Genomic DNA, 23064 nt, shown 5'->3' on the forward strand with positions numbered 1-23064 from the left:
AGTTCCATAAGTGAACTTCAGAAATGTAGCTGAACTTTAAAATCTAAATTTCATGGCTTCACAGGACTTGTTTGGTTAGGAAAAAAAGTATGGTCAACAAAATAAATAATAATTTTTTATTTAGTTGGAATTTTTTAAAAAATAAAAAAATATTTCTATGAAAATGAGATTTTAATGCTTCAAAAAAAAAGAAAAAAAATTAACATGAAAAAGTTATTTTTCTATCGATTAAGATTTGGGATGTTTTTTTTTTCAAAACTATTTTTTGAGCCATTAAAATTCATAAATAAGATTTTTCTCTTTATTAAAAATATATTATATATTTTATATAGCTTTCTCTAAAAAGTAGATGCTTAATCAAACATAAGCTACTTTTTTTATAGTTAATTAAATATGTTAAAATTATTTTTCCAGCAATTAGATTTTTTAAAAAAATATTTTGATGAGGAAAATTTTTTTCTGCGATTCAAATGAGTCCTATTTGGCTTTGTATAATCATCAGTAGACAACATCCTATGAATGATAGGCTGGGAGCCTGCATTCATGCTCGGGATAAGTTATAGTCACAGCAACAGCAAGTTGGTTCTTCCAAATATAATGCAGACTTACAATATGATCTATTGACACGTGATAGTGCATTTTGTCAACCGATTCTCTCATTAACGGTTTCCATTTTTAATGAGGGTTCTAACTGGCTGAGTTGGATCAAATCTCCTATTTTTGATACATGAACACATGTTTGATCGCATCCTTCAACACCATTCTAGGTTGCGAGAGAAGAAACTTTTTGTTTTGAAGAGCCGAACATTATTTGTTTCTATTGTCTTCGTAGGCAGCATATTTTTCGGAATGTTACTATCATCGAGGCCGCATTGAAGATGCTCATTATAGGTCTTTAGTGGTGTCTGTTTATTAGTCTGTTGGGGGAGCTATCCCCATTCTCCTGTGTTTGCTGATGACCCCAGATTGTGATATTCATTTCTGGATTCATCCATTAGCTTGCCGTGTCCGCCGGACATGGATCCCATTGAAAAATCCAAAATATGTTGATATGCTTGGATATGTTCGCACTTCCATCTCCAAATTTGTATCGTTCTGCCACACGTAAACTAATTATAAAGGAAACTCGATGTAATAAATTTAGAAAGGGAAAAAAATGGCACCCATGTAGATGTTTCTTCAGAAATCAAAACAAATTCTCCACAGATCTCATCTCTTTCAAACTACTTACCGATCAGGCATCCAAAAAGTAGATGAAATATATTGCAATCATATTCTTGTCGCGCTATAAATCACAGGAAAAAAATTATTATTTTTCTGTAATCCACTATTCTAAACTTTACAGTTCTGCCATTTGTGTCCATTTAAACCTTACCTGTAACAACTGCTTGTCTAATAAATTCTTGCCAGACCTAACCTAAATATCAAATTGGAGTTCTTTTACAAGTCATGCCCGTGAACATGGACAAATCTCCATAATAGGCAGACACAAGTCACTGTAAAAAAGGAGGAAAGATGGTGAAAATAAAGCAATAATCAGGTGGGCCGACACCCGTAGGTGGACCGCGGCTTATCTCACCAACCGACCGACTCGCCGGCCGGCGGCCCTGAGCTCGGCCTGGCCGAGTTGGGGCTCGGGCCTAATATTTGGGCCCTCGTGGCTTCATCCGCGTTTCTACCCCTACACCCTCTGTCGGTTTAAGTTTCGTCGAGTCTACGCCACACTTCTCTTCTTCGAGGTGCCCAACCACCTCACGCCGCTGGCGTTTTGAAGAAGACAGATTATTCTCTATCCATCAGAGGAAACAATACCTCAGGCTCTCCGTTCTCGTCTCACTCCCCACGGGGCCTCGGCGCTTCCACCGGCTTATCCCGACACCGTCATCCGTATAGGTATATAGATGATTTACTCGTTTTCTTTAGTGAGAAATTGATGTGACGGCTTCAAGCCTGATTGGGGTTTCGGTTTTTTTTTTTTAATAGCAGCATAGATACGGGATCCGACGATCCTCGTCTCGTAAGCGAGAAGCCCATCCGGTTTCCATCTTGGGGGACGGTCGTCTGTATATAGAAGTGGAAGCGTTGGAGTTGTAATAAAGGGTTGTCTTCGAGTTGCAAGTGTTTTCTCTTGCAGTGCGAGGGGGCGGGGCCTTCGCTCTGGTGAGCTTTCCTGATGCCTTCCGATTTTGGCCGGAGGGTTCTCCTCTCAATCTTTTTACTACCCGTAAATCCGAACTATATTCTGGTACTTGTTATATGTATGTATATGCGTCCGATTGGAACCCATTTGTTCATAGAATTTGACGGGCAAATGTTGGTTCCATGCGCGAGCTTTGTACCATGCTTCCAAGAAATTCAGATTTATATAAAATTTGCATTCAGATTTTAGGTATATTTCACCATTAATTCGTTATTAGATATGTGATTATGTGAGACGTCTGGATGAAAAATTATGCATCAAGTAGCCATTGATACATCACTTGAAGATTTGAGCTGAATTTGTCTAGTTACCTCATTCTTTAGGTATTATGTAATTGGACATGTTGGGAGTCTATGGGCTGTATTAGATCATAATGAGCACAACTGGATGCAGGTTATCAATATAATTTCCTCGAGAAGTAATATTAGGGTTTAATAGTTCGGTTAATTATGGACTTTCCAATAGGTATTGTTGGACATATGGGTGTTAAAACTTTCTTGATCCATACTGTAAATACTCTTAGGAATACTGATGATGTTATATGTCTAGCTGTAAATCGGTAGTACTGTGTCACCATAAATCTCGAGTTTGATTTGAATTCTTTTTTGCAGTTCATTTTCTTAAAGAGGTCTTTATCATTCGCTTTTCTACTTTCTAACTTGAGCAGATATGTAAAGTATTCTCAACTGAGGCCTTTTCAAGACGTTATTTCATTTTATTATACCTAAAAACCTATAACATATACTGCATCTAGTGTCTTTGTTGTCTGAAAAGTTGGAATTGTATTATGGGATGGTGGTTATAAAGTAGAAGATTGAGAGGTTGTGGAGTGATCATACATGGTTTCATGGATCCTGCAGAGCAAAAAATTGAGTACAATTCAAAAATTGTCCATGGATATTTCTGAAAGAGTTTGCTTTCTTCTTGATCTCATTTGACAGATTTAGCTGTACAGGCTACATGAATAGAACATGTTCATTTCTTTATGCTGCACATGAACTGGCTTAAACTGATTTAGGTTTTTCTTAAGCTCGGCACTCTTTAAGTGATGTATAACTGGTGGTCCGTTCCACATGTAGCAGTCCTATGTTGTATTTAGGTTGGCAGCCTTCTTGTCAGTGCCAGCACTTGCAACTGATTGACTAGTAATAAATATGGGAAGCCAAATGCCTACTTGATGCTAGAATATGAGGCAGCTCCTTCTGGTTTACTTAATTATTTGAGAGTTCAAAGGCAACTATCAATGATATGCAGTTCCTATGATTTGAGAAATGACATGTTATAGTCTTTCTGTCATCATAATTTGCACAAGTCTACAGATGCATTTTTTTGGTTTTAATTTAAGTAGTTTTTAGATATTTTCTCCTCTTAAGCTATGTGCTAATTGGCTTTTCTTTCCTCCTTACTCTCCAGCAGCTAAATATGATATGGCACATCTGAGTTAATCGGAGGGGTCTTTTTGTCAGTACGAATGGGGCTATTTCTTCTTTCCTACAGCCATGCTCACACTGCATTTGCAAGCATTTGGTTTTGGCTTCTGCTAGTACTCTTTTTTCATAACTGCAGAGAAACTCTCTCGGATTCAACATACTTGATCGGGCTTGGGAGCTATGACATAACAGGACCTGCAGCTGATGTCAACATGATGGGGTATGCTAATGCCGAGCAGATTGCATCTGGAATTCATTTCAGGCTACAGGCCCGCTCTTTCATTGTTGCTGAGCCTGGGGGGAACCGTGTGGTGTTTGTGAATCTTGACGCTTGCATGGCATCTCAACTTGTCACCATCAAAGTGATTGAAAGACTAAAGTCGAGGTGACGATAAGTCATAAAACTTTCCTATGCTGTTATTCTTAAGTCCTATTCAACTACCCAATGATACTGCTCTTAAGTTAGATTATCTAAACCTTGCATTATGAGTCAGGCACTAATGAGGGTCTATGCACATTAAGTAAACATAACAGAGCTAAAAATGCTGCATAAATTTGCAAAACTCAAGACAAATGGGGTCACAAATGAGTATGTATGAGGAAGCTTAGGGGTTGCACTGGTTGATGAGTAGGTGATGAGGCACCAACTTAAATGTTGGTACTTGGTACATGTCCAATGAAAGTTAGTGGACTCCTTATAAGATGGCCCAGTTTCGTGCAGACGGGCCAGAAAAGAAGTGGAGAAGTCCTAAAAGAATATGAATAAAAAGAATTCTTAGAAAAAAAATTAATTGGAATGTTTGATGAAGAATGATTCATGGTTTTGGTTCCAAGTAAATGGGATAAAAAACTGTTATTTATTGCTACATGAACCTTGCTCTAGTTTAGAATGGAACTATCCATGGGATTCTACACTGTATAAAAGCTCCCGGGTATCACTATATGCATATTGTGCATTGCTAGCTTTGCATTCTGAACATTCAAACAAATAGTTGATTGTGGATTTGTTACTTTGTTCACCAAAACTAAGTGCTAGCAATTTATTAAGTAATGCACGATTCGCATCTTGGGCTAGTATAGATTATGGAACTTTCATGGATAGTTCAGAAAGGTTGAGCCTTGGCGCAATGGTAAGTTGTTACATTGTGACTTGGAGGTCATAGGTTTGAAATACGGAAATAGCCTCTCCATGCATAGGGGGATAAGGTTGCGTACATATGATTTGTCCTGATCCAGCAATAGTGAGCTGCCCTTCATGGATAGTTCAGAATGTTATAATTCCTCACAGAAAATACAAGCTATTTATGTTCATATAGTTTATACTACTAGGTTGATGTTATTTCTTTATTTGAAGTTTGCTGATTAGTCTCTTGGCATCACCATATCATAAATCTTTGTGGTTTTTTGTTATTTTTCCTCAAAAGAAGACAATAGTTTCAGGTTGGTAAAGTCATATAAGTCGTCACAAGCCTCACAAAGTGATATTTTCATGTAATGATCCTTTTGGACATAGTCTATGAGTTCCTTCCTATTCTTTGTTGGCTAGGTCCTTCTATTATTATATTATGGGATGATATGTTTTTGGTTGTAACTCTTGTTCATGGGACCACCATATACGCCTTTCGTTATTTCTAATACAAGTTCCCATAGAAAAGTACTTTGGGAAGGCAATGCCTTAACTTGGGAACACATGATTTATAAATTGCATTGTCTTTTGCTGATGTGTGTATGAATGTATGGATGGATGGATTTCGATTTCTCTTCACAACTTATATATCCAAACATTCAGCTTGTTTTTTTCAGTTTCACAGAGATATTACTTTGTTACTTTAAATGGTCTTGCAGACTGGTGGATCTTATTATCTTTCATTTTGGCAGGTATGGAGGCATTTATAATGAACAAAATGTTGTCATCAGTGGCATTCATACTCATGCTGGACCTGGGGGTTATCTTCAATATATTGTGTATATTGTAACATCTCTTGGATTTGTAAGGCAATCATTTGATGTCATTGTTGATGGCATTGAGAAAAGCATTGTACAAGCTCATGAAAACCTCCGACCTGGAAATATCTTTGTGAATAAAGGTAAAGTATGGGGAGGCATTCTGCATTGCAAATTGTAAAATGGACTATTTTCCTTATTTGTTTATTCTGTCTGGTTGGATACTGTCATCTCTCTAGTTGATGTCATTTATTTAAAACAACTGATGTCATGTATTTTAAACAACAGGTTTTCTTTTGCATAGTCAATTTTGAGTTAAGCATATAATTTTAGCATGTGTTTGTGTGAGTGTTGTGTAAAGATGGTTAGAGCGGTATAACAAGTCTGAGGGTTGAAACCATCAACTTATAAAGCACAAAGAGGTTATTTGTATGGCCTCTTTGTCTATAAAAACTTTCATTGTCTGACAATTAAAGAATATTGTATTAAAGCTTTTATCAATTACTGCAGGTTTCTTTGTGCAGGTTGCTGTGGTGGTTATTGCTCTCGTCATTATAATCATCATTTTTATCACTATCGTTCAAACATTTCATATACCTGCATCCAGTAAAGTTAATGTTGGAGTGTGTACTAGTAACATAGGCTTGTTGACTAATGTTAGATACGAAAAAATTTTGATGGTAAAGAGAGTAAGATATTCCTTTATAATCGTACATCTAAGTGCTTGTATTGTCTATTTTTGGCTATCTTGTTGGAATAATGTGATAAAATAAAATATGCACCACATAACATATTGTGCAATTTCATTTATCTTAGTGTGTGAGCATTATTTATTAGTTCAGTTTCTGCTCTGTTTTGTTAGCCTAGTGCCCCTAAGATTTGTCAACTGAAAAGGTACTGATTTGTTTTTTTTTCCCTTATAATTTATCCAACCTACAAATCTAACTAGAGATATTATCAGATGTATAGCTGTCTTGAAGTCCATGGTATTATTTTAGTTAGTTATTTGGTGAAATGTGTCGACACCATGTCCCTATAGCTATAGTTTTTTTGCTGAAAAATCTCATATTTTTCGTTATTCTGTACTTGTAATTAGTTTCGATAGTTACATGATCCTTTGTTATGGAATTGGATCTTTCGATTTTCAGGAGAGCTCCTGGATGCTGGTGCCAATCGCAGTCCTAGTGCCTACCTAAACAATCCTGCTTCAGAGCGCAACCAGTACAAGTATGATGTTGATAAAGAAATGACTCTGCTGAAGTTTGTAGATGATGAATATGGTCCAGTTGGAAGTTTTAACTGGTTTGCAACTCATGGAACTTCCATGAGTCGCACCAACTCCTTGATAAGTGGAGACAACAAAGGTGCTGCTGCACGTTTCATGGAGGACTGGGCTGGACAAAAGGGTTTCCCTAAAGGAATCAACAGCATATACCACGATGCTTTTGGGGTTGGTAGCAAACTAAAGCGAAGAGTCTCAAGCATAATTCCTCAGCCACATGAGAACTGTATGTCTGAAAATGATTCTGCTCTTCTAGCCATTTATTATCCAACCTCATGTTATATATTGGTGGCAAAATTTTAGGTAGGGGGTTATTCCACAAAATTCTTGATGTAAATTTTTATTTATTATTTTGCATTTATTGCAGTGAATGAGTTACAGCAGCTAGCATCCTCCTTCCAGGCATCAGGTGGAAGGCGATTAGCAAGTTCTTTGAGTGTCGGACAGCGTGTCCGGAGTGGTCAGGGTAGCAAACCAAAATTTGTATCTGCCTTTTGTCAATCAAATTGTGGAGATGTTAGTCCCAATGTGCTTGGAACATTCTGCATAGACACTGGACTCCCTTGTGATTTCAACCACAGTACCTGCAATGGGAAGAATGAACTCTGCTATGGCCGTGGCCCAGGGTACTATTAATGTAATTGCTTAGTATTTTTTTCTAGATTATATGATAAATTATTGCTACAATCTTGAATGATCTGGTTTATGTGCCAGATACCCAGATGAGTTTGAAAGCACGCGCATTATCGGTGAAAGGCAATTCATCAAAGCTATGGATCTCTTCAACACAGCATCTGAGCAAGTAAAGGGGAAGGTTGAGTATCGCCACACTTACTTAGATTTCTCACAGCTTGAGGTTAACCTTCCTTCGAGTGGGGGAGGTCAGGAAGTGGTCAAAACATGCCCAGCAGCGATGGGGTTTTCTTTTGCTGCAGGAACCACTGATGGCCCTGGAGCATTTGATTTCAAGCAAGGGGATGATGAGGTTGGTTATAGCATTTTGTCCTCATCTTTTCATGGAGAGTACTAATTGAGTATTCAACTGTTGTCTGTCTTGATGCTGTTTCAGGGTAATCTTTTCTGGAAATTAGTGAGGAACTTATTGAAAACACCAACTAAGGAGCAAATTGAATGTCAGAAGCCAAAGCCTATTTTACTTGATACTGGTGACATGAAGCAGCCATATGATTGGGCGGTGAGTAGTGTCTTAGACATATATTTCTTGTACCCACCTAACACTTGAAAGGAAAGAAGAGGCTTGCCCATGAACCCAGGAGCTCCCTTCTTAGGTTCCCTGGAACTTGGAAAGAGTCTAGAAGACAAAAGAGGAAGAAAGCAAGGGTTGATATGAGAAACTGCAATCATTCCTGAGGCACAAACTGGTGGATTAAATTGCTGAAATACTGTTCCTAGTTGTTCCTGTGCTTCTGATTATCTAGAAACTGCATGATTTATATAGGCATACAGTAGGAGATGACTTTAATGAATTATCATTTGATAGGTAGACTCTTTTCCATCCTTGTCTCGTGCATTTATTTTAATGAGTTGTACATGATTATAAATTCATCCTACTAAAATGAATTTTTAAGTAAAACCGGAGTTATTAAATTTGTACTGGAGATCGACCTAGCCAAACGGCGAGGTCACTGGGTCACTGGTTCGACCGCCAAGTCAATCAGCCAGACTGGGTTATAATAAAAATTAAAAAAATTAAAATGTCAAAAAATAGATGCAATACGAGAAAAATATCAGTAACTATTGATAAATTTCCTACTTTAAATAATACTCTTCCAAATCACATTGATTTATTACATTCTACACTATCTTTAATTTCAGCATAAATAGAAAAAATCATGATTCATTTATTTTTTTTTAAAAAAAAGAAAAGTTATAAATAATGTTGGAAAATATGCAGAATTTATTAATATTTCTGTTTTTTAAAGGTTAAAATTTTAGATATCCAAATAAATAAAATGAACTATATCTTTTCTATATCTTTTTTGATTTTGTGCTAGAGGTAAAAAGAATTATTTTTTCTTTTTTTAAAGATTGATTATTGAAATACCAAGCAAATAACTCCTTTTAAATAGCATAGATATAATTTTCAGAACTTAATAAGTTATCATAACTTAACCGCTGTATCAATGGTTGAGAGGTTCTTAACCTTACAGGTGGTAAGTGATTCGAACCTCCAATTGGACACTATTTCAAATAACCCAATTAAACTTCTATTTAAACCACCTGAGTCACTGGTTTTCTCTAAAACCGGCTGGTTCGATCTGGTTCTTACCTGGTTACTTGCATTTCCAGTCCTATCAAGAAACCGGACTGGATAGGAGGCCAGTTCACTAGTTTAAAACTGCCAGGGTCACCGATTTTTTGAAAACCGGCTGGTTCAATCTGGTTCTTACCAGCTTATTTGCATTTCCAGCCCTATTAAGATACCGGACCAGACTGGGGGCTGGTTCACCTATTTTTCGTCCAACAGGCCGATCTGTTCAGGTTTAATAACTATGAAAAAGCATCTTAGAGTGGATTAGTGATGCTTGATGATTTTTATTTTAATGGTTACCCTGATGCATCAAAGTGGTGAACTACATGCACTTTCACGTGCTCTTCTCAAAATTGGGATCTCTGACTGTGTTTTAGTGCGTTCACATTTTTTTTTGAATGGTTGCACTATGCATTTATCTCGCAATAGCTTGCCTTTTGTGCTGCTTGTAGAATAAGTAGCTCTCTTTTTCTGTTGCATGTCTGATCACTTTTTCATTTGCCCCCTTCAGCCTTCTATACTTCCAATCCAGATAATCCAAATAGGACAAGTGGTCATCCTGTGTGTACCTGGAGGTATATGTGATTGCTCCTTTTTTTTTTCTTGCAGTGCACTAATATCAAGATGCTGGATGCAGAACATTTTACATATTTATTGAGCAAAATAAATTTTTGTTCCTTCCTGTAAATTCTTCACGTCTTTTTGTTAGATAGTCTCTTCAATTTATTGTTCTTTTGCTCCATAGTCCTTAATCGGGTTGATTTCTACAATGGCTCTTAATTTTCTTACACTGTCTCTCTTTAAAGAATTCACAACAATGGCTGGGAGGCGTCTCCGAGATGCTGTGCAAACACTACTTACCAGTGGTGGCACCGGTGAATTTGGTAGCAATATTCACATGGTTATTGCTGGATTGTCGAACACATACTCTCAATACGTGACCACCTTTGAAGAATACCAGATCCAAAGATATGAGGTTTGTAGTTTTGGTCCATCATACTGATTTTACAAAAAATTTTAGGTCTTCTATGAATCAACTGTTTATTGCTAATAATTTCTTACATCCAAATTAATGTGCCTTGTTCGTTCCAATATCCAAGCACCAAATCTTTGTGGACCCATAAAATGTAAAGTTGCCAGCTTAGATTCTGTCAATACATGATAGGAGTATATGTTCAGATATATTGGGAAGCATGTTGCTAGCCATATCTTCCCACTAGTTTGGCTTGAAATGGAGATATCAAAAGGCATTAATTGGTGAGGTATACATACATGTGTGTTATATTCCTTTATCTTTTATACACACATACATGCATACATACATGTGTGTGTATTAGTTTATACATGCATGCATGCAAACTTTAATTGGCTATTACAAATCTTTTCTTTTATATGCATACATAGAGTTATTCCCTTGAAGCCTGTTTCCTTGTTATATGGCATATTCATTGCTGATGCTTAACCCCATCAATTTTGAATTCCCTACATTAATCTTATGTTTACTATTGAATTATCTAAAATATTGCTAATTCTGAACCCTATTTGGGGTTTCATGAAAGGGTCATCATAGCAACTATGGTCAAGAAATTAAAATTTACAGCTGTTATTTGGATCTATCAATAAAGTTATTTTTGAGGCCCCATCATAAACAAACATCTTCATAGAGATATCATTTCAAATGTGTCCCTTTTTGTCAATGATACTGTACATTCACACATCATTCCCTCAATGCCATGTAGCATGTTTACGACCTTATCAACTACATTTCTAATACCTAAGACAATGTTTTTTCTTTGTCGATAGTGACGTGATTCTATCACCCACCAGCTTTAGGATAAATTCCATTAGGTTATATGTTGCCTTCTGATCTCAGGAAGCATGTTGCAAGGTCCTGATTTTAAATTGTTTGCTTTGAGATCTCTGACATGCTTTAAGAAACACATGGTTCTTGTCAGGGAGCATCAACATTATATGGCCCACATACATTGAGTGCCTACATTCAGGAATTCAAGAAGCTTGCTTCTGCACTTGTCAGTGGTCAAAATGTCCAACCAGGCCCACAACCTCCAGATCTCTTGGACAAGCAAATCAGCTTGCTCCCTGGAGTTGTAGTGGATACAACTCCCATTGGTGTGAAGTTTGGGGATGTCAGTGCTGATGTTCCTGAGAATTCTACATTCAAGCCTGGCGACATGGTGACAGCCACTTTTTGGTCTGCTTGCCCTAGGAATGACCTCCTAACTGATGGTACATTTGCTCTTGTGGAGATCTTAGATGGTAGCAACACTTGGTTTCCTGCCTATGATGATGATGATTTGTGTCTGCGTTTCAAGTGGTCAAGGCCTTCAAAGCTTAGTTCTCGGAGCTATGCAACTATAGAGTGGAGGATCCCTGAAACAGTTATCTCGGGCATCTATAGGTTAAGGCATTTTGGTGCTTCGAAGAGCTTGTTTGGGTCGATCAAACATTTCACGGGCACTTCTCATGCCTTTGTCGTTCTCTAGCAAGGTTAAATGCATGTGTATTAGATTTCATGGTATATTGGAAGTATGTATGCTATAAAGTCACTAATGCTATCATATGATGATGAAGAATTTGCTTGGTTCTCTTGCTTGCTTGCAATTAATTGCATGGTCTTTGTTATCTGATCATTTGGTTTACGGTTAATCGGAAGAAGGGTTGGAGCAATGCGAGTTTTTTGTTTGTAGAAAGGCTGCTTGGTACTTTGCGTTGGCAGGTTTTTTGATGAATGATAGTTTAGGGCAAAAGGTAGGAGGCACTTGGTTTTCCACAAGCACGCTTTTTGTTTTTCCAGGGTGAAATACTCTTGTTCGGTACATTAGTAATCCAAATTTAATGTTACATAAGATTAGAGAGGGCTTTGGTAAACAGTTGTGAATTATTGCTTTTCATATAAGTCCAGTTGGTGGCTTTGATGTGATCGTAAAGAAGGGCTTTTTTTTCAGTTCTAATCACGTTCTAATCTGGGACTTCTCACTCGAATTCTTTCATTGTGTGGAGTCAGTCTACCCATCTTCACTCCTGAGGATCTTCAGACTTGGTCTAGAGTTTGGAGATCCATTTAGCTTTTTGGAAATCCGTTTGGCTTTGTGAATGATAGCTATGTTCATGATTACCGGACTCATAAAACTCGATTAGCAGTTGCCTAGTCTACGGCCCAAACTAGCCGCTTCATGAGAAATTATTCTCTACACTGCATGCATCATATAGCTGTGCTTGCCATTAGTGGCAGCCGCTCATTTTTATTGATTCCATTCTTTAAGCATGCGCCTCGGTGCATCGCTATAAAAGCGAGCAGCTGTGATTGGTGGCATGTATGGTATAGGAAATAATTTCTTCTGCTTCAAACCTTGGGAGGTATTTGAGCAATTTTGCTTTGCAATCAAAAGATTTCATGCAGCATGCCCCAAATCGGCTCGGGCCTCAAGTGAATCTTCCAGAACTAGCACTAGAGCAATAATATTATGCCTTCTAAGAATTCAGCCACTTGTACGCTAAAAGGCACATTTTGTTGATCCTTGATGGAGGAGCTGTCTTTCTTGTAGAAACAACTTTCCTTCTTCTCACTATGTTTTCAATTTGCTAATCAACTGGGAAGGTCAAATCTTCTTTCCCCTTTCCTCTAAGAAAAATGTTATTTTTTCCCCTTTTCTTTTCCACAAGGCTTTTCTTGACCGAACAAAAGATAATTTTTCCTAATCTAACTTTTGATTTCATAGCTTTTTTGTCATGTGTTTTCTTAATTAAGTAATCAGCTAGGTTGGTTTATGTGTAGCTGCATAGGCTGGCCGGATCTAACAATCTAATGAGGAATTATGAAACATAATTAATAAGTAATAATTAGGGATAGGCTATACTCCTACCGATAGGTGAAAGTATTTATTGCTCTCGAGTCCAACTTAATAACAAGGTACATAAATAAAAGATCCATATTAATAGATATAACTAAAAATACCTAGAAATCCAATATCATATATTTTTAATAGTCGCTAACATGGTTTGCCGTACCGGTCTGGCTTGGAATCGGTACCGGATTAGCATGGAACCCGGTACCGGTAGCTTATCGTTGGAGAACCGGTATGGGACCGGTACGGACTGGTACAGATCAGTACGGAATCGATATATACCGGTATGGGATCAGCATGGATCGACGTTGGATTAGCGTAGAATCTGGAACTAATACGGGTCCATACCAGACCGGTACCGTACCGGTCCGGGCTGCCACCGGTACGCTGACCGGTATTGGTACGATGGATCGTGGTCTCTAACCTATGCATCATATGGGCATAAAAATAGTTTTCATTGTGCTAGTGCATTAAGGTATATAATAAAATATTTAAATTAAGAATCCATCTTATTAGTCATGATCTACATATGTTAAAATATATATTGACTGAAAATTAATAGATTTTAATATTTAAATCATAACAAAACATGGTTTCACTTTATTTTAGCCGTTCAATTTTATAAATAGTTGATGCATAAATTAGAGACTATCAATATTATATATATTTTTATTGTTAAATAATTTTAATAAATGGATGTTCTCTATTGATTCTAGACTCTAGAGGAATAGGTACCCTCTTCTCTTAAGAGAAGCAACGTCTCTCTCTTATAATTGTTTACTCGATAGGTTTGACAGTAACCTTTGCATATCATTAGAAAAAAAAAAAACAGACAATAACCTTTGCGTGGTTGCTTGCTGGTCTTTTTCATCTGCTACCTCATCTTTCTCCTTAATCATTTCCTATTACCTTGATTTAATATTAAAGGTTCATCATCACCAAACCCACCCTTGAAATAGTTATTGGATTTTTCCCCTTTTCGGAGAAAGGGATGGAGTAGTATAATTACCTAGACTAAACACTTGGAGAGGCTCCAATAGTTATAATTCTCTTTGAGAGAAGGCATCGTTTGTCTATCCATCATGCATGAACAGGAAGCCTCTTGAGTCCATGCATCTTCCGGAGGTGGATCAAGTGTCAAACTTTTCCATCAGAAAAGATCAAGTGTCAACATTTCACCATCAACGAAAACCATGCAAAAGTATCTTTTGACAAGCATAAAAATATATATACAAGCAGACAATGCAAATGAACTCAGTTCATGGGATTTCATAGAAACAATCCAATCAACATACTCAAGCATGTCTTTCATATCATAGTTGCCATTTAGGAAAGCCGGCGCGAGAAGCAATACCAATGCAAGAAATGTTACAGGATCTCAGAACATCTCGGTGGCTCATCTCTTCAACAGATTATATCACCTTTTGACTTTAAATATTGCAACTTGTACAGTTGTTGTATATCTATCCATATGTATCTCAAACAGTTGTAAACTTTATAACTGGGCTATTGAACATGAATCGAAGAGAGATATGTTCTGATATCCCTTGATAAGAAATGGAAAATGATGGTTAAAAAAATATATATATCCTGATGCATAAATATGCTTATAGAGAAAGCAAAAGTATTGTACAAAATATACACTACAATAAAAATAACTTTTGGCCGCAAATTGCTTATGGCATTTCATATTATACGTACGCCGTTAAAAATATTTTTTGGCTGCATTATAGTATAAATTCTGCTATTTTCCAATAAATATTTTCTTAGTAGTGGTACTTTATTGTAAATGTCCTTATAAATTTGTATTCTACAACATATAATTTAAAGTGTTGGAAACTGGAACTACTATTATGGCTTTGAACTAATATGCCAGTAAATAATACATAATTTGTGAGATTTTGGAAGACTGCTTCTAAAACTTAAATTATTAATTTTTATATAGAACTTGGGTATGATAACATCGAGGCTATCAATTATATTGTTGGGCTTGCAAAAAATTACTATATGAATACGATGACACTTAAAAGTAAATTTTTAAATATTTTTAACAATAAAACTTTGAAAATATCATAAGAGTAAAACAAGTAAATTTATTTTTATTTTTTTTAAAAAAATAAAAATTATGATTAAAATATGAAATATTAAAATGTACATCCAATAATTGTTTAACTCCATGAATATATGTTAATAAGTTAAATAAATTGCTCTTATGTACTTTGATATAATACAAATTGTAGCTTGGTTTTAGCGTTACTTACATATGCCACTAAAATAGAAATTTTTATTGATTTGTTTTTGAAATGCCAACAATATATTACCAACACCATCTTAGGACGGTATATAAGAAAATACCATAAAAAATGCCACCAAAGAAATTTGCAGTTATGGTGGCACTTAAAAATATCGTTAATAATCATTTTTATTGTAGTGATATTTGAAAATATCATTGGCGAACTAGTTTTGGATAGATTTTTATTTATTTTTTAAGCTGGGATGAATTTGGTAAGTAGCTATAAGTAAATTAATTCATGAATATTATAAAAACTTTTCTTTTAGTAGCATTTGCTCCTCTTCTGTAAAAAGACAAAGAGAACCAATGGACTTAGTAATTTATCATAATGACCATTTTGGGGAATCTTTGATTTAAAATTTCCACCTTCCATCTAAGTCTCCCATCTCTCCTCTCTTGTCCTGCACGTCTCTTCATAGCTCAGTTATTTAGAGCCTAATTTATAGAAGTTCAGGAGAACTCTTGCTTGAGTAGGAAACGAGATTCCTTTTTGGATTTGGCTGGCAGCACACGAATCCAAGTTGTTTTACCAAGGAGCATGGTGCACTAATTAAAGCACAATTGTTTAAGTGGTGGTATGGTCCCGTGTGATTTGCATGCAATAATTAATCCCCATAACATTCTACTACGCAGGCCATGTTGGAAATATGTTTTTCCAATTCAGCGACCTAATAAATACTATTGAAAGCCCGCCATGCACGTAAGATTAATAGTACGATCATCTCTCTCTTAGAGAGAGTGAGAGATGATTGAGAAAGATTGTCCGTAGACTGTGAGATTAAGTGAAAGAGCCCTAGCCATGCACGTTAATGTTGCTTGGCCGGCGGGCATACCAAACGGCAGGACCAAGGAACGAGGTGAAAAGCCAAGCCGCCCCTCTCTCTCCTTGGCTCGATGAGATGGAAAGGAAACAAAAGAGACGCCATTCCATGGGCGTGTGACAGAAAAAGGTGGCCAGTAGCCCCACCTGCTGTCCTCTCATGGATATGCCTTCTCTCGAGCGTTACAGTCTTTTCTTTTTTTTTTTTCTTTTAATAATCTGCCTAACTAAATATATAATAGGAGAGGAGGGGGATTTATTCACCTAATACCTCTGACCATAGAGGGGGATCAACCTAAAGATGAAGAGACAAAGTTCCTTTGATGTCACCTCCCAAGACTTTTCGCCACTTTGGTAGCGTTCTAGAACAAAGACATATCCTTTACCTATGGAATATGGAGTTTGCATCATTTTTTTCTTCAAAGAAAAGTACTTCTCCGCCATAAATCATCCCGCAGTCTTGTTCTCCATTATTCTGAATTATGGAGAGAGAACAAAAATCGAGAATATATGTATACATTCGTCTTACTTGCAATTTCGAGGATGGTAAGTTGTAGAAGAATTTGTATTCTAAGCGATCTCGCCATCATCGATAATCTATGAGCGTTTTCTTTGGTCCAACCACGAGAAAGAGAGCATGCCTACGCTTAATCGCATCTTGTCAACAGTTGGGAATACCTCGTGACCGTAGAAAGTGTGGCGAAACTAGATCGATGCACGGTTTTTAAAAAGACTTTTGACATCAAGTTCATCGCATTCGATCTCAACAAAACCTACCAAACGTAGAAAATGACACCATAAGATAGCAATGACGGGGGCCAAGATGGACCACCACCTTTCCAGTCTCCCTTTTCCAAAAGGAGAGTTTCTTGACGTGCCTGAGGGGCTGGTATCGTGGTAGGCCACCTTGGCGTCACAAACATGGAATTAAGCGTTCCCATGCACTGGGAGCCACATAATTAACACCTCCTGCGCGCCTTAGCAGCTAGCATTAATGCTGTTTCCTAGGTGAAATGGGACCCATTTTATGATCTCCCATTAGCAAGCCTGCATGGGCCGACGTATACATTTTGGCGTCAACGAGAGTGTCTTGGCAGAACACGTCGAGCTTCGACCAAAGTTCTCAGATCTCTAAATCAAATTGCAAGTTGGTATTCTTTTCCTAGAATTTGTACAGCTGAGAGGGGTTGATCCAAGACTATTACTGTTTCGGTTTTGTCATCATTTGCTCGTCCAAAGATACCCCAGAAAGAGAGAGAGAGAGAGAGATGTTTGACTCCGTTTTTGGTCGTTGCAACCATACGTTGGTGCGTGTCATCAGGTCCTTTCTTTCTAGAGGGTGCAGGCTTTACCTACTCCGATCCATACCCACTTCTATAGTACTCGGTCGCTGGTCAATAGGAACCGTTTGGCCTTCCCCTCTTCTCTTCCATGTTGTTACAAGCGTGTGGGTCATCTCGTCTGCGATCTAGTTTGTTGCAGAGTTTTAGAGGATCTATGTTGTCGGATTCCCCTACAGGATTGCAGCTTTAAGACTTGAAATTATAGAACGCGAGTGTTTACCTATTAGTACTGCATGTTATTTTACCACTTGATACTTAAAACATTTATTTATTATCTTTTGCTAGTTGCTACTCAATGACTTCACTAAGAGTTCCAGCAAAGAAAATTCAAATGATAACGTTTAACTGCATGTGCTTGACACTAGTTGTATAATTTAGAGGTGAAAACACTTGAAAAAGGATAGTCTTTTGGATATTTGGCTGGGTCAGAAGATCACCAATTCATCCACAAACTCACCAAACTTTTGAGCTGTTTTCGATTAAATAAGTGATGCAAGACTCAAGTTAAGTCACCAATTTAAAACAATGCTCTATGCTACTCATCTTCTTTATTTTCGAGCAACAAAGTAAATAATTTAGAAGGATTTTCAGACTCGATGCGGACTACTTTGCCCAGCGTTGATTTGTCTCATCGGAAAGCCAAATCACGGGCCAAACTTTTCAAAGATATATATGACTCTACTTTTAGCTGGAGGCTTGGGATGGGTGCTGTGATGTCAAATAAGATTTGTGCATGACTCCTGAAGAGCAACGTAGCGAATCCTCTCACGTTCACACATTGTTTCTGCCACCATCTCTTGAACTGGCAGCGTCCTCCCATAACTGCACCATGACGGAATTAATAGGACTATCCCAATATTGGGCCCACATTTTCTCTATGCTGTGTAGGTGCCGGCCGTCTGGAATGGGCCGTAACGCCTACGTTGGCCCATGGTTAGTATAAAGGATAGGGAGGAATGACCTTCGACAATTCCAATTTGGTCAGTCTCATGAAACAGAGCAGAACTGGTTTGAATCACTCGATAATATCTGGAAATCTTATAGGTCCCACCATGCAACATGTACAAATAAACAGTGCACACTGTTCTTTCTTTTCCACTTTGAACTGCTATTGTTCAAATCTGCTCTAGTTTTTTCTTTTTCTTCTTCTTTTTTTCTTTTGGCTCTACATTTCATCAGGTCTTGTCTAACTTCAAAGGGATGTAGATTTGTATAATAGTGCATTGTTTCCAAGGTTTCTAACTCATATGTTGGTGTAGGTTGCAATACATTCTATAATGAGTTTGGATTTCCTTCAATCAATGATATTGAACAGATCAGAACATAAAACTTAAGTTGTTCATATTAATGTTAATAAAAAATACAAGCAAGTATTTAGCCTTGATACATCGATCGCTTGGCATCCTTTTTCCTTTCTCTAAAAGAAAGGTCATCTAACCTTTTCCCATCCATAACTTTCAAGCTTTAATTTGATTCTCTTCCCTTGGCCAACGACTAGCACGACGTCAGACCAGAAAATAAGGGTCAGACTTTGCTTTGATTTGTCAAATCCCGGGACTTGGGCAGCTTGTTCCACCATCCAACCCCCAATTAGCTTAGATCCAGCGGACTAACATCATTTAGTTTATTAGCATTAATATCAACAGTAATAATTATCAGTATTTATATGAATGGACATCAAGTAATCATAATTGTCAGTACGTTACGAATGGACACCCTCAGCGTGTCAACTTTAAGCTCTGAATACGTCGAGGGGCAACGAATTAAACTTCAATAAATTTAACCAATGAAGTTCTAAAGGCGCGATTTTAATGCATGGAAACTTCTTATTGCTATATCATACTATGTTTATACGGAGAAGCAAACATCTCATTGCGATATGTTAAGTTTATATGGAGAAGCGAACATCTCCTGTCAAAATCCCAGTTGACAGACCATTCATTTAGGTTCCAGTCACCTTCAGCCCATTTAAATTCTGATGATCTTTTCCACTGGTAATTAATCCTAGCCACCGTTAGAGACCTTAAGTACAGCTCTCATCATCAAACAATCTAGGCAAAGAAGATCTTTCTGCAAGAAAAAAAATAAGAGCAGCGTATTCAGACACCCATCATTTGTCCAATTCAATATATTCAAAAGGCAGCTGTTGAGGCTGGCCTGTTGCAGACTTTAAAAAAGTAGGTTGAAATCTTGAGTTCCAACTCATTCTGGTTCACAACTGACCAGCGTCGAGTCGCTTTGCTTGATGCTGCATGAGAAGATCTTATTCAACACCTACTCTCACGATAAGGAAACAAAAGAAAGAAAGAAAGAAAGCAAATTATTTAACATGTTGCCAAGCGATTAAGGAATGTGTGTTAAGTCTAATTCGATTTCTAATCTTAAAGATGTCAATGGATACAAAGTCCTCCCATTGTGTCTCCTAGAAGACAAACATGCCAATGGATAATTAAAAAATAAAGATAATATTATATTCTAAGGTAGCTTCTCAACATGGTTTCTTGTCATATTATATCAAATCATTTGCTAAACAACATGCATGTTTATATCATATCGATCGTTTGTTAACTTCTCAACAAATTGTGAATAGTATGGTTTCTCTAATCCAGTTACATGCGTATCTACCGTACGAAGCCGATGAGAAATAGAAATCATAAGACAAGTGATCTACATGCTTTGCACATTGATAGGCCATATTAACTGTATTTTAGGGTTTTTTCAAACATGGACTTGGATTATTTGGGTGGTTGGTGGATGATGCTTGTCAGAGCATTATTATTTTCCAAGAGGGGTTTGGTTCACTTGCAGAACCTTGAAGGGGAAGTTATCTATTTGGTCGGCAGGAGATTTAAGCCAGTTTTTTTTTTTAAAAAACAAAAATCACCAATTGGACACCTCCTAGACCAAGACATAGATAAGATTGACTTGTAGGGGCAGACATACAATTAGTCTTCTGAGGACTTCCTTGTTCCTCTTATGCTATTTTTTCCAAATGTGTGGCTCCTTGTGGCAAAGGAACACACAGAAGGGATATATATTTCTGACATTTTAGAGATTAATTTGTCATCAATCTTCAGTTTGAGTGATCTATAGATGCATAATTGAAGAGGCCTTTCTACTGTTGAAAGGAAAGCTAATTGAAGTATGGTTTGAATGTGATTTCATTTCTTTTTTATGCTAAAAGCTACTAGGACCATTCTCCTCATGCATTGAACTAGGGCAATTTTTGATGCTCCTCACATTAATTGTGGCACTTATGGAATGGATTTTTTTTTCTTGAAAAAGTTATGGGAATTGGTTCTTAACTCTAATCCTTCCAATGATGCCATAATTCCTCTTTAGCAAGCCAATTTACAGAACTGCTAGAAGTTTATATAGGTAAAGAAACGCCAAAAATAGATGCATGCTTCATGCTTTATGATAGATTGCGCTGTCTTCTTTCTTTTTCAGAAAAGGAGGAACAAAAGTTCCACCTGCTTCATCACGAATATGAAGAGCAAAATACAGGGATATATAAAATATCTAGGAAAGAAAGAAGAACAAATCTTAAAGCAACATATTAAAAAAGCTCCCGCAAGCAGGAAATGTCGGATGGAGTCCATGTAAGCATTTGAGGCATTTTCTATTTCCATCTTGACAGCCATGTTTATTAATATTCCTAAAGCTAGTTTTGAATCTATAGAAAGAAATTTCGATTTAAACATATTAAATATGATCACTCTTACAACGGGCTTTTCCTTCTCATATTTCACTAAATTCATCATCCCTCAGCCCATATGAGGTCGTGCAATCAAAAAAAAAAAAATAAAATAAAAAAGAGAGAGAAGAAAGTTTGGTTATGAAGGAAGCTATTTTTGGCTGTAAAAAAGCTCTTCTGTTCTTTTAGAATTCTAATTGCTCTCCTGTTTGTGTGGGAGTTTTATTTTTTTGGGATTCTTCTTCTCTTTATAGTTCTAAGATTTGGTTTATACTCTAAGCACAACACTTTTGTCTGAATTTTTCTTTGAGTTTGTTTGACTATTGGCCATTGTTTTCTTAGCAACCGCACCAGAAGTAATTTAACCTTCATCTTTGTCTGATTTTACTGTTGTTGATTACCCCGAGAAGCGGATAAGCAATTTTGAGATATATTTATTGAGACATCTAGTGAGGAAACCTTTATATTTATCTCCATATAATATATGCCTCAGGTTTTTGGGTATATATAATCACTAGTTTATTTACAATATATTTTATTTGGAGTTGCCCTATGGTTTTTTACCTCCATAAAGAAAGAGTTTTCCACTTAAATTTTGGTATATCTGCCCCCTTTTGCCTAATTTTATTTTATTTATATTTGTGAATTTGAGCCATTCAGATCTGCCCATTAACAAGTAGCACATGGAACCATATATTTCGATCAAATAGATGAAATTATTCTTAATCATTAATGCTATATTTTTTTTTTTAAATCGCAAAACTTTAGGTTCTTTATTTTCTTAAATTCTATAGTCACATGCAATCCAAAGTTATGTTTGTTTCATGAACGAAATTGAAATGGGTTGGAATCAGGATGGTCATATCTCCAGATTGTATTTTGTTTGTAATTGGATCGGGATCAGAATAAAATTTGAATATTAAAAAAAATTAAATTTTGAAGGATTAAAATATTTTTATTTTTTTTTGGGATCGGAATATTTTTATTGTAGAGTCTAATTTTTCTCTGTTCTAATTTTTTCCAACCAAACATGCTCCTAAAGTTTACGGACTGCATGGTGATTATTTTGTCTATTCAGATTACGAGGATTGCAGGATGAATCTTGTTTCTTTGGTTTTATCTCAAGGCATCCAAAAAGTTGGTTGCGATGACCGAGAACTTGTTCGGCTAATTTAATAATTGAATATATATGAAACAGACACGCATAAATTCTGTCAGATGTGGCTAACAAGTGTTGTTTTCGTGGCCACATAAACCGTATCAAGACAATAATATCACATGCTGAGAGATGCTTCGTTACCACATACAGTGCTCCAATAACAACAACACACGTCCCAATTTCCAGCAAGTACACCCAAGAAAATAATGTTAAAATAGCGCGTATACGAAGAACGGTATGGTTTGACTGGTGGCTGCCTACGGAGCTAACCATCCAGGATATATCTTATGGTCAGAAGAAGAGAAGTTGTTTCAGACATTCTGTGAGTTTCTATTTTCTGATTTTATTGGATGTATTCATACACGTTGTATGATAAATTTAAAAAAAAAAAAAACAGAAAGATGGGCTCGAAGATGCACTTGGCCGTTGTATGTGCACGTAAGGGTGTAGCCGAGAGGAAACTGATATGGTGCCTGGGCGTGATCAAGTTTTGCTTGAGATTGATTTTGAGCCAGAAAGTTAAGATCAAGTTTATTTTATAAATCATTATTTTAAGTTTGATTTGAACTTAACTTGAAATCAAGCTAAATTTTTGAGTTACAAATCAAGTCTTTATTGACTCAAATCTAAATTAATAATTAATGAATTCAAAAGTTAAATAAGCATTCAAGCTTAAAATCGTCTTGATATTCTAGACATTAAATCTAGCATCCATCGGCCACTATCTATCTATCTATTTATCCATCCATCCATATATC

The 23064-nt window shown here is 36.6% G+C and overlaps 1 protein-coding gene across 4 annotated transcripts; it reads left to right on the top strand.

The window, feature by feature from the left end:
• The first annotated feature begins 1493 nt into the window (after positions 1 to 1493).
• On the top strand, positions 1494 to 11735 carry LOC103709003 (neutral ceramidase-like). 4 transcript variants are annotated; one of them, XM_088704949.2, is made up of 11 exons: positions 1494 to 1893; positions 1984 to 2160; positions 3614 to 4015; positions 5509 to 5717; positions 6723 to 7082; positions 7224 to 7482; positions 7571 to 7841; positions 7926 to 8051; positions 9640 to 9703; positions 9935 to 10104; positions 11084 to 11735. In XM_088704949.2, the coding sequence occupies exons 3-11, from the start codon at positions 3672 to 3674 to the stop codon at positions 11630 to 11632; spliced, it is 2352 nt and encodes a 783-aa protein (XP_088561075.2). In that variant the 5' UTR covers positions 1494 to 1893; positions 1984 to 2160; positions 3614 to 3671; the 3' UTR covers positions 11633 to 11735. The 4 variants fall into 4 exon arrangements, with proteins under 4 accessions (XP_088561075.2, XP_008792373.4, XP_088561076.2 ...); XM_008794151.5 differs by having other exon boundaries at positions 1512 to 1893; positions 1987 to 2160; XM_088704950.2 differs by having other exon boundaries at positions 1512 to 1893; positions 1987 to 2160; positions 3617 to 4015.
• The last annotated feature ends 11329 nt before the right edge of the window (positions 11736 to 23064 follow it).

This window comes from Phoenix dactylifera, chromosome 9, assembly GCF_051530095.1.
Source record: "Phoenix dactylifera cultivar Ajwa chromosome 9, Ajwa_hap1_PhDact_Kaust_v1.1, whole genome shotgun sequence".
Classification (NCBI taxonomy): Eukaryota; Viridiplantae; Streptophyta; class Magnoliopsida; order Arecales; family Arecaceae; genus Phoenix; species Phoenix dactylifera.

Coding starts and splice junctions, on each gene's coding strand:
- LOC103709003 (XM_088704949.2), top strand. CDS start 3,672: ATGGGGCTATTTCTTCTTTCCTACAGCCATGCTCACACTGCATTTGCA. Junction 5,718..6,722: donor AAATATCTTTGTGAATAAAG/GTAAAGTATGGG, acceptor TTCGATTTTCAG/GAGAGCTCCTGGATGCTGGT. Junction 8,052..9,639: donor AGCAGCCATATGATTGGGCG/GTGAGTAGTGTC, acceptor TGCCCCCTTCAG/CCTTCTATACTTCCAATCCA.